The sequence below is a fragment of the Gloeophyllum trabeum genome (assembly GCF_000344685.1).
Source record: "Gloeophyllum trabeum ATCC 11539 unplaced genomic scaffold GLOTRscaffold_00001, whole genome shotgun sequence".
Lineage (NCBI taxonomy): Eukaryota > Fungi > Basidiomycota > Agaricomycetes > Gloeophyllales > Gloeophyllaceae > Gloeophyllum > Gloeophyllum trabeum.
In genome coordinates this window covers 110769-120829 of record NW_006920410.1, presented here as the reverse complement: position 1 = coordinate 120829, position 10061 = coordinate 110769, and the positions used below count along the sequence as shown (strand labels likewise).

Here is a 10061-nt window from a genome sequence, read left to right as displayed (position 1 = left end):
GAACTCAAGCGTGCCCAAGACCTTCAAGCCAAGTACTATGACAAGAAAGTCCTCCCCGCGCCTGAGCTCAAACCCGGCCAGCTTGTCTGGTTGCTCCGACGCAATATCAAGACTACTCGACCATCCCTGAAGCTAGATCACCGCCGACTCGGCCCCTACCCCGTCGTTCGCAAGATTGGCTCTTCAGCCTACCTTCTCAAGTTACCATCATATCTTTCTCGACTCCATCCTGTTTTCCATGTTTCCCTTCTCGAACCCTATCACAATCCCCTCTCCACCGCTTCCAGCGTTGCTCCCCAGCCCTTCGAGCTCGCTGACGAAGATTCCATTCAGATTCATTCTATTTTAGATTGCAGAAAGATTGGCCGCCGCTACGAATATTTCGTGCGGTGGAAGTCCTTGCCCGAGTCCGAGAACTCGTGGGTCCCCTTGTCCGACATCCCGTCAACCTGCGATGAACTTCTCGAGCGATTCCACCGGCGTCATCCTCGCGCTCCGCGCCCCCATGCAACAGTATTTTCTAAATCTTATAATCTATCTACCGAATCCGCTGCCGTTGACCTGCCGCTTCCTCCCTCTGCCCAGATGCCCTCCTCCGAGCCCTCCGCGTCCTCCGTGCCCGCTGCCTCCGCGTCCTCCGAGCCCATGCCCTCCGCTGCCGTGCCCTCCGCTGCCCCGCGCTCTCCTTCGCCGCTGGTCGTACGTCAGAATCCCCGCGCTGAGTACGTACCGCCGACGCAGACCACGACACGCACCGGTCGTGTGTCTCGTCCTGCGGCGAGGTTGGATCCTCCCTTGCGTGCTCCCCGCTCGCGCCGCCGTCCGCCTTAAAAGGGGGATAATGTGACGGTTAAGGCCGTCACAGCCACTTCCTATGTTTCAACGGACTATTTCCTATTTTGTCTTATGTTTATCTTAACGGTCACTCTTAGATAGACAACGGACTCTGGCTCTAGAACGCAGTGCAAGCATGTATTCGGCCGACGGCCCTCGCGGATGACACCGTATCTACCATGTACCTTTCGGCTTCCGTTTCCGGTATCTGACAGTTAGGAGTAGTCAAACGGTCACTTATACCGGTAGCTTCCTGTACTCTCCCCTTTTTCCCGTCGAATCAACGCCAGTACGGTCTCAGCGTCTACTCGTCTCCCGTTCTACGTCTGTGCTTCGGTTTCGGTCGCCTTGACCGTTACAAAACGTTAGCTCAACCACTACGCGCGCTCTACCCGTGATAAGTTCAAATCCTCGTCGGGCCGACGTCGGCGTCGTAGCCGTGGCTGTCACCGACCGCTGCTTACCTTGCTGAGCTCTTTGTTTCTGCAGGCCCAGATCAGGGCACTTCATGTACTTTGACGATGACAGTCCTGTAGCAGAGATAGACGTGCATAGCAACTTCAACAATGATCCTAGCAGTGAAAGTGAAACATTTGAACGCTTTACAAACTACTCTTTGTATAGCAAATGTACACTACCATGTGATGCTTTATTAAATACTCATATCACCTATCACCTCGCAGCCTCCGTCGCGCCGCCTCGGGAGTCGGGGAGTGGCGCTTGCGCCGCTACAATGGTCTGTACTAGTTCGGGAAGACGCACGTCGCACACGTGGGCAGGTCACGTGCGAAGTTCCAGCACCTCTGCCACAAGTTCGCCAGCGGCCACACTAGCAGCAACCTTTCCTCACACCACAAGTCCGGCGCCTCTCTTCAACACACTCCCGTATCATTGGTATGATCAGCTATGTTGAAGCTGAAATTTAAGAAAGTCGACGGCCGCTGGACCGTAATTCCACCGTACGCCTCACCTCGCTACTTTCACTGTTCCTAGTGACTCAATTGGGTCTTTCCGCAGTGGTGTGACGAGTACAAACAAGGATTCATCCTCCCAAGATATAAATGCGTTAATGTAAGATTAAACAGTTACCTCATTGACGGCACGGCTGACCGAGTTTGATCCATCTCATCCCCTCACTGGCAGCACAACTCTCTGTCTCCACCGAACCGACTCGCGCCAGAGATACTAGGGAGAATCTTTCAGCTTGTCCTCGGCAATAACTTTAGTGACAGCATAATTTTCATCACGCATGTGTGCCGCTATTGGCGCGATGTTGCTCTGGGCCATCCGAATCTGTGGCGCAAACCCGCGAGTTCCAGTCCCGAGCTCGTGAAGCTTATGATGCAGCGCAGCAAGAACTTAGGTCTCAATCTGATCGTTGACACGGTTTTGAGGGATGATGGCCTCCCGGCACTGGAGTATGCCCCCTGCTACGAATATGCTATCAAGCGCAAGCTGGCTTATGTCGGACAGGCCGCTTCCCTCACCCTTGTTGTCAACGACATAATGGCTAATTTCCCCTCATACGCGATGCGCAAGCTCCGGACCAACGCACCTCTTCTAGAGTCTCTGACGCTTGGCGTCATGGAGGTTAAGGCGCCATTGAACTTGACCTCCCTACAGAGGTACTTCCCAAGGCTCCGTCGCCTGACAATCAGTGGGCGCGTCTTCCCGCGCAGCTCTGGGATGTTCGGGAGCCTCACATGCCTTGACGTGTGCTCAAGCGATGACCGGAAGGTGTTGGAAGCTCTGAAGGACACTCCTCTACTAAAGAAGCTCATCCTGCGTATCTCGATGTCGCCACCTTGCAAGGCAGACAAGGACACCGTTGCAAGGCTGCCTCACCTGGAAGAATTTTGCAAGACTGGTCTCTCGCCCTCCATGTGCATAGATTTCCTATCCCATCTAATCGTCAGTCGACCAGTCAGCCTGATCCTGCGGTGCGACCACGACAACACCGAGCCTGCGCAGATGTCATCGGCCGCTGAAGTGGCCTGTCGGTTCCTCATGGCCAACCATCGCACCGTCTATCGCTTTGCAGAAGTCCATGCCGGTGATGACATAGTCTGCATATTCCGGCCTCTTGCCCCTGCACATGCCATTACACAGAACCCCCCCACAACCCACTTTCGTATCGAGCTCTCCCGAAAAAGGGCCTATCTTCAGGAGTGGCACCATTACCTGCCCCTGGGAGACGTGGAAGTTTTGCGCGTCCACGAACACATGTTGGCGCGCCGCGAGCTTCCTGATTGTTGGGCAACCACCGGACTTGCAAACAAGTTCAAGTACATGAACCAGGTCGCACGCCTGGAAATCACCGACGACGTCGCCCAGCACCTCATCCCGCATCTCGCTACGAACGCACGGGCACTCGACCCAGGCCACCCCGCGTTGTTTCCGCGTCTGGCGCATATTCACTTGTACATGGAAAAAGCACGCCGGATCCTGCATAATGAGGAAGAAGGCGTGGTGGATGATTTCTTCGACGTTATGGAGAACTACCTGAGGGAACGCCAGCAGGAGGGGGACGAGATCGAGGAGCTGGGAATTCACGCCCTGCCCACCACATTGCGGAGTGACGTGCTGAACGCGAGATTCAGGGGCCTCGTTCGCCAGCTATGCTTTTCTCATTCTCACATGGAGACCTCCTTGTGCCCCGATTTCAGCCTATCCCAGAAATCATAATCCGCGTCGCACCATCGAAATCATGTTTGGAACGACAGTGTACGCCTTCGTGTAGTATTGATGTACGCGTAACCTTACCTTGGGACGGACGAGAGGATTGGTACCGATCGTCCAACGTTGAGACAGGCACGGCACCAAGCGGGTGTCAGCCGAAACCCAGCTGATCGTTTAAGTTCAAGGTAGGGTTCAAGGTAGGTCGGGGATATGTGCCCCCAAATCCGCGAGCTCTGACATAGTTGCCAGCGTGTACCATGCTGCTAGCAGGGGGTACCCGCTAAATCCAGACCTGCAGCTTCGCGGCAGAACAGCTCCAAGGCTTTGATCCAGTTGGTACAAACAAGTCATCGACACGTCGAGAGAGAGAGAGCGGCGACCCCGCTGGGGTGGGGATTTCTCTTGAGCTTTCGCCTTCTTCGCTTTCACGTCATGGAAAGAGAATTATTTGTGGTCCTGCTGGGGGAGACGTACGCAGGCCGATTGAGCATGTTTGGTCCCGAGGCACTGTTCACTGAGAATGCAGAATACATTCTAAGTCCCGCAGAGGAGGGGTGCCACAGTGCCACCGTAGATGCCGGATTGTAATGACAGCAGGCTTGAAGAACGGCGTTGTAGGGGTGCTATGGACGAGATGGCATTGGTTCGGAACCAAGTACGTCTCCGCTGACCAGAAAACTACATATATCCGCACGCGAGGAAGTTCGGAAATCTTTTCGTGCGGGTAGATGGGTTCAACAAGCCGAGTGGCGTTGCACCCGCGCAGGGCTCACGTTGTTGTTCCTGCTCCTCTGCGTGTCGGGAGTAGCGGCGCGAATGGGCGCGGAAGACAGCGATCCACGACCTTGCCTTGGGTGAGTCATACGTACTCCATGAAGTCGAGCTCGTAAATCGCTTTCGCCCGCACGCAGATACCTCTACGACGCGTACGTTTGAGCCTCGTCCAGGGGGAGGTAGGAACCGAGAGACGACTCGCCCTCCGTGAGATTCCGAACAGCAGGACCGTCCCAACGAATGTGCCTCAAAAGTTTCTCGCCGGTAGACACCCAGCTCCTTCCGAATTCCCGTTCACGAACGTCGACGGGAATCCGGAACAGCTGGCCAGAGACGATGAGTGGCTGGCCGAGCAGCGAACGGGAATTCGGGAGCAGTGGGGTCAAACAAACGGGAATTGCAGCCAAACAAACGGGAATTCGGGTAAATGAGAAGGGGCAAACAAACGGGAATTGAGGCCAAACAAACGGGAATTCGAATAGCGTCTGCGCGTGGAGGTGGCGGGCCTGGATGCGCGCTGATTTACCCCGTTAGGGTAGAGAATTCAGTCTCCGAATGTAATGGTGCACGGCATTGCAAGCCGTGCTGTTGTATTCGTACTCAGAACCACTCTCCGCAACTCCGCGAAATATCAAAGGCTGGCGGATGCTGCGGACCGACTGGCCGACACTACCGCCTGGACGTCATACACAGCAGTCGATTTTGGACAGTCGCGATCATCCCAAGTTAGATCTAGTGTTTAGGCTGTCCCGGGAGCCCATACCACACCCCAGACCTCTCGCTCGAATCTGCGAGCCTTGGGCCAGCCGAGATTACCAGTTCGCAGACTTTTCAGGGTATAAAAGCACTTGTTTCCCGGTCCCAGCCCACCCTACAAAGATCTATACGCTGATATGTCTACGACACTGAAGGTGAGCGGCACAGGGAAACACACAATCCACACCGATGACTGAACACCAGTCTGCTGCAGCGCGTCCTCGTGACCGGCGGTGCCGGCTACATCGGTGAGCCCCTCCCCAGCCTCCTCTCTCCCATCGGCTAACCCTCCCCCAGGCTCCCACGTCGTCTTTGCCCTCCAGGAGACCCGCCGCTACAAAGTCATCTCCATCGACAACCACCACAACTCGCACCCGCGCGCGCTCGAGCGCGTCGCCCAGATCGCAAAGGCGAACCTGCCCGCGGACGCGACCGAGCAGGACAGGGAGAGCACCGAGATCGACGCGCACGCGGCCGACCTCACGAAGGAGGACGAGGTGCGCGCGGTATTTGGGAAGTACGGCAAGGGCGGGATATGGGGCGTCATCCACATTGCTGTGAGTGCTGCGCTCGTGATCAGGAGGTGGGTGGGATGGCTGAACATGATGTACTACAGGCTTACAAGGCAGTGGGAGAGTCTACCGAGATCCCGCTGACATACTACCAAAACAACGTCTCCGCCACCATCTCCCTCCTCCAAATCATGTCCGAGTATGAATGCACAAGGTACGTGGCCTCAGATCGTCTTCGCGCCCGCCTCCTTGACGTATTATGATGCAGATTTGTATATTCCTCGTCAGCAACCGTATACGGCACGCCCCCGAAGATTCCCATCCCCGAGACGACAAGACTGCAGGCCGACTCGCCCTACGGTCGGAGTAAAGTCATGTGCGAGCAGATTCTGCAAGATCTCTGCGCAGGTTTGTCCTCCTCCACTCTCCATGCACTCATGTTAACCGCCATGCCAGCCGAACCCCAGCGCTGGCGCGCCATCTCCCTCCGGTACTTCAAGTACGCTCGTCCTCTCATTTCCCCCCCTTCACCCCGAACTAACGCTCAGCCCCAGCCCCGCAGGCGCCCACCCGTCGGGCCTGATCGGCGAGGAGCCGCGCGGGCGCCCGGGCAACCTCTTCCCGCTGCTCGCGCACATGGCAGTAGGCCGCGTCCCGCCGGACCTCAAGGTCTTCGGGAACGACTACCCGACGCCCGACGGGACGTGCGTGCGCGACTACATCCACGTCGTCGACCTCGCGCGGGGCCACCTCCTCGCCCTGGATGCACTCGCGCCCACCTCGCGGGTGTGGGAGGGCGTGGGAGAGCAAGAGGCGAAGATCAAGGCGTATAATCTGGGCAAAGGGAAGGGAATGAGTGTTCTCCAGATTATCGAGGCGATGCGGAAGGCGACTGGGTTTGATTACAAGTACGAGATCGTCGGGCGGAGGTGAGTTGGGTTCGTCCTCTGGTTGGTATTAGCTGCTGAATGGGTGCGTTGGAACGCAGGCGCGGAGATGTGCCGGACCTGACTGCGGACCCCGCGCTCGCGGAGAAGGAGCTCGGGTTCAAGGCGCCGCAGGACCTCGAGACGATGTGCCGCGATCTCTGGAATTGGCAGACGAAGAACCCGAAGGGGTACGACGAGTAGGCAGCGAACGGGTAGATGGGACGGACAGACGAGAAGCATGTCCCTAATGAAATGTCTAATGTAATACTAGATACCTAAGTACATAGCGGTTGATTCCCGTTTTCTCAAGTTAGCGTCATCCATGGCCAGGTCGTTTGCAGAGCGGGCATATCCTACATACATCTCGGACATAATATGTACATCCACATTCCCTGCGCGCATGAAGCTCAGTCTTCGATCTTGGAGCATTAGCTTTCTAAACTATTTGTTTCACACCAAGCTGGCTCGCGATTGTGCGCCGATGTCGAGTGCTTCGTCGCATCTCAGTGTGGTCGGGGATGACTTCTGCGTTGGGACGCCAGTCGCGGGATCGAAAAGAAGAGATGCCTATGACTCGATCCGTCATCGCCGATCGACAATGTACAGTGATCATGGGCAACTTGGAGTATACACCTTAGCCACGAGTATGGACATGCCCTATCTACGATACTCAACATGAATATTTCCGGCCCCGGGATAGCTTCATGTTGGCGGCAAACCAATGTCATCGCTACAATTCTGTAGGAGCCATCAAATGCCACATTGACCACAGGAGAGGACCCGGAGGACGAACTTATACATCTGGCTCGGCTCACCCAAATCACATCGTCTCCTACTTGACCTGTGACATCGACGGAAGGCCCAGTAGAGACCAGAAGGCATCGATAGTGTGCCACATATCCATCAAGAAAATCGGCACAAATCACATTTCCAAAGCAAGCACGAAGTCTCCATTGGGGAATAAGGAAAGCGCAGATGGCAAACGAGATTCCTGAACCTTGCATTGAGCTCGTCGCTCTGGATGATACCGGACGGCGCATGGATCCCCAGCTCCTCGATCGGGTGCCCCTCTTCGTGGCGCTCCCGCAGGTAGCTTTCCAGAACGCCGAAGACGTCCTCGCACAGCGCGGGTATGTTCTCCGGAGCGCACCAGCTCCGGCGGGTTTCGTGCAAGTACAGCCGGATACTCTTCAGGCGCGGGAACAACGCAGGGTGCGTCGGGTCAGTCGAGCGAGCTGTTGTCGCGAAATGGGGGATGAGGTACCATGCGACCGCCGCGACTATTTCCAGACGTTCGACTTGCTGCAGTGACGTGAACTTTTCCGGGAGCCCACGGATTTCCCATCCCTTGGGGAGGTCGCGGTGCGGGAACATGTCTTCGTGGACACGCAGCGTCTGCACGTCTCCGAGGGGCAGGTAACGATGCCAGTATTGAGGATAACACCTACCCGAGTCATGGAAGCGGAAGTGGCTCGGTGAAGGGTCGCGGTCATCGCCTGAGGGCAGACGCTGCACCGTAAAAATTATATCGTCGTGCGAATGAATTTCGGCGAATCTATGCACTATCCGACGGTTGGCTGTGAGGAATCGACTGACTAGATTCATCGCAGACGGCGCTCGGTCAGAAAGTATGTTCTGAAGGTCGCATTTCAGAACGAGGTTGACCGGCTGATCGATGATTAGATGGGATAAGACATGCACGCAGGCGGAGGCAGTGTAACTGCTCATATAGAATTCCTCGAGATGAGGCAGCCTTGCAACGAGCAACTTGTCCGTCTTGACCGTGAAGTCTGCGACATCATCGCAAGGGATAAGGCCGTCAGAGCACAGTGTGAACTTTCTTAGCATAGGTGTGTCCTGCAGAATGTCCACCAGCTGTTCGCATTCGGCGAACACCGATGTCAGAGTGAGGGATGTCAGGCTCCCGAAGAAGCCAGGAGCGCGATCATGGGCCAGGGGGTGGAGTGATACGTGACGGAGTTTTGGGAAGTAACCATGCAGGGCATCTATGCCAGAGCAGGCCACCCATTTCATACGATGGATATCCAGGGGTTTCCAAGTACGGGGCTTGCGTGCGAAGTGCGTGCATCGCGTATGATTGGAATTCGATGGTATCAGCACACAGTGTCAGAGAGGATGCTCGTCCGATGTGAGACCACTTCCACTTGATAGCACCTTCATAGATCTTTCGCGAGTGGGGTGATTCCATTCGCCTGGAGAAGTCCGGGGACTGATCATCGTACTCTGAAAGAGCTTGAATGACAATATGAAGGCGCAGGTTATTGCTGCGCTGTATGATAGTCTCGACGAGATCGGGATGACAGCTGTCGGGCTGGCGCCATAAACTCGGATAGCCCAACGCAACGTCCCTCCAGTAGCGGCACACGTGGGTGACAGGGAGCAAAACATCACTGTAGCGATCGTCGAGGACACAGAGAAATATATACCCGAGTATCTCTGGTGGAAAACGGTGCTGTGGACTGTGTGATCCTCGAGGTAAAACAAGTGAAAGCCGATTGGTGTCAGTGGTACTCCCTCTGGCAAAGTCCTCCGATCCCTCGTTAACAATGTTCTTGGGTCTATGAGCTGTGAGCATCTACAGGGTGAATGAGTGAGAAAAAACATTAGATAGGGCCAGCAACTGTGGACGATGGAATACCGTTGAGAGTAATGAACCGTAACGAAATCGCGGCAGGTGCTACTAGTATCGTACGAAACGAGGCAGTCTCTATAGCTTCAAGAGAGAATTACCTGGAATACCCAAGAATGTCTTCAGCACCTCGTCCAAGGGACTGAGGCACGGTGCGGATGGACAGACTTGAGGATGTTGTGGCCAGTTGAACTTCAACTTGGTGTCCAGAGCCACGCTTCTTGGTCACGTCACAGCGCACGTGGTCTTCTGATCAAGCGGAAAACACTTGATCGTGAGTGCGTACGCGCTCCAGTTGCTCTGACCATAATGTCGTATGTTTCACATTTCCTACAGATACTAGCTGCTGTACAGCTGCTGCTGGTACAAGGACGGTACCCAGATAGAATACAAGTTATACGGACTCTAGGACTGCCCTACCAACAAGAGGCTCAAATTCCTGACTAAACTCGTCTTGTGAAAGTAAGAAGGACGGTGCATGGATATGCAGTTCCTCAATCGCATTTCCCTCTTGCTGACGCTCACTCAAGAAGCACGCGAGGGCGTCAACCACGAGGGGGATCCGTGTCGCTGCCCCCTCAATCATAACATCGTGGTCCAGGTAAGACGGCCTGTATGTCACGCGCAAGTGGACTTTCAGACGCTTCACGGATTCAAACAAAGCGGGGTGGTCCCCCTGTCCAGAACGCTTCCTGGTGGCAAGCTGGGGAAGCAGGTATTCGGCGACCTCATCGATGACCTCGAGGGCTTCCAGTTGCTTCATGTGCTGGAAATATCTTCGGAGATCCTTTATCGGCGACTTCTTCAATGTACCCTGGTGGACGCGCAGCACCTTGACATGCTCGAGCGGCAAGTTTTCATACCAGACCGAGGGGTGACAAGAGAATTCGTAAGGGATGTGAGGTGTGTAAACGTGAAGGCTGCTTG

General features: G+C 55.4%; 3 protein-coding genes across 3 annotated transcripts; 2 read left to right on the top strand and 1 right to left on the bottom strand.

Moving 5' to 3' along the window:
• Positions 1-1740: 1740 nt before the first annotated feature.
• On the top strand, positions 1741-3519 carry GLOTRDRAFT_123730 (uncharacterized protein; the record flags this gene model as incomplete). Its single annotated transcript, XM_007862285.1, has 3 exons — positions 1741-1782; positions 1852-1905; positions 1978-3519. 3 exons carry the CDS (start codon positions 1741-1743, stop codon positions 3517-3519), a joined length of 1638 nt encoding a protein of 545 aa, XP_007860476.1.
• A 1458-nt stretch (positions 3520-4977) lies between these two features.
• On the top strand, positions 4978-6884 carry GLOTRDRAFT_67252 (UDP-glucose 4-epimerase). The gene is made up of 7 exons (XM_007862284.1): positions 4978-5198; positions 5258-5291; positions 5341-5600; positions 5660-5769; positions 5824-6054; positions 6110-6484; positions 6544-6884. The coding sequence occupies exons 1-7, from the start codon at positions 5181-5183 to the stop codon at positions 6683-6685; spliced, it is 1170 nt and encodes a 389-aa protein (XP_007860475.1). The 5' UTR covers positions 4978-5180; the 3' UTR covers positions 6686-6884.
• A 503-nt stretch (positions 6885-7387) lies between these two features.
• On the bottom strand, positions 7388-9897 carry GLOTRDRAFT_123728 (uncharacterized protein; the record flags this gene model as incomplete). Its single annotated transcript, XM_007862283.1, has 2 exons — positions 7388-8274; positions 9555-9897. 2 exons carry the CDS (start codon positions 9895-9897, stop codon positions 7388-7390), a joined length of 1230 nt encoding a protein of 409 aa, XP_007860474.1.
• Positions 9898-10061: the final 164 nt, after the last annotated feature.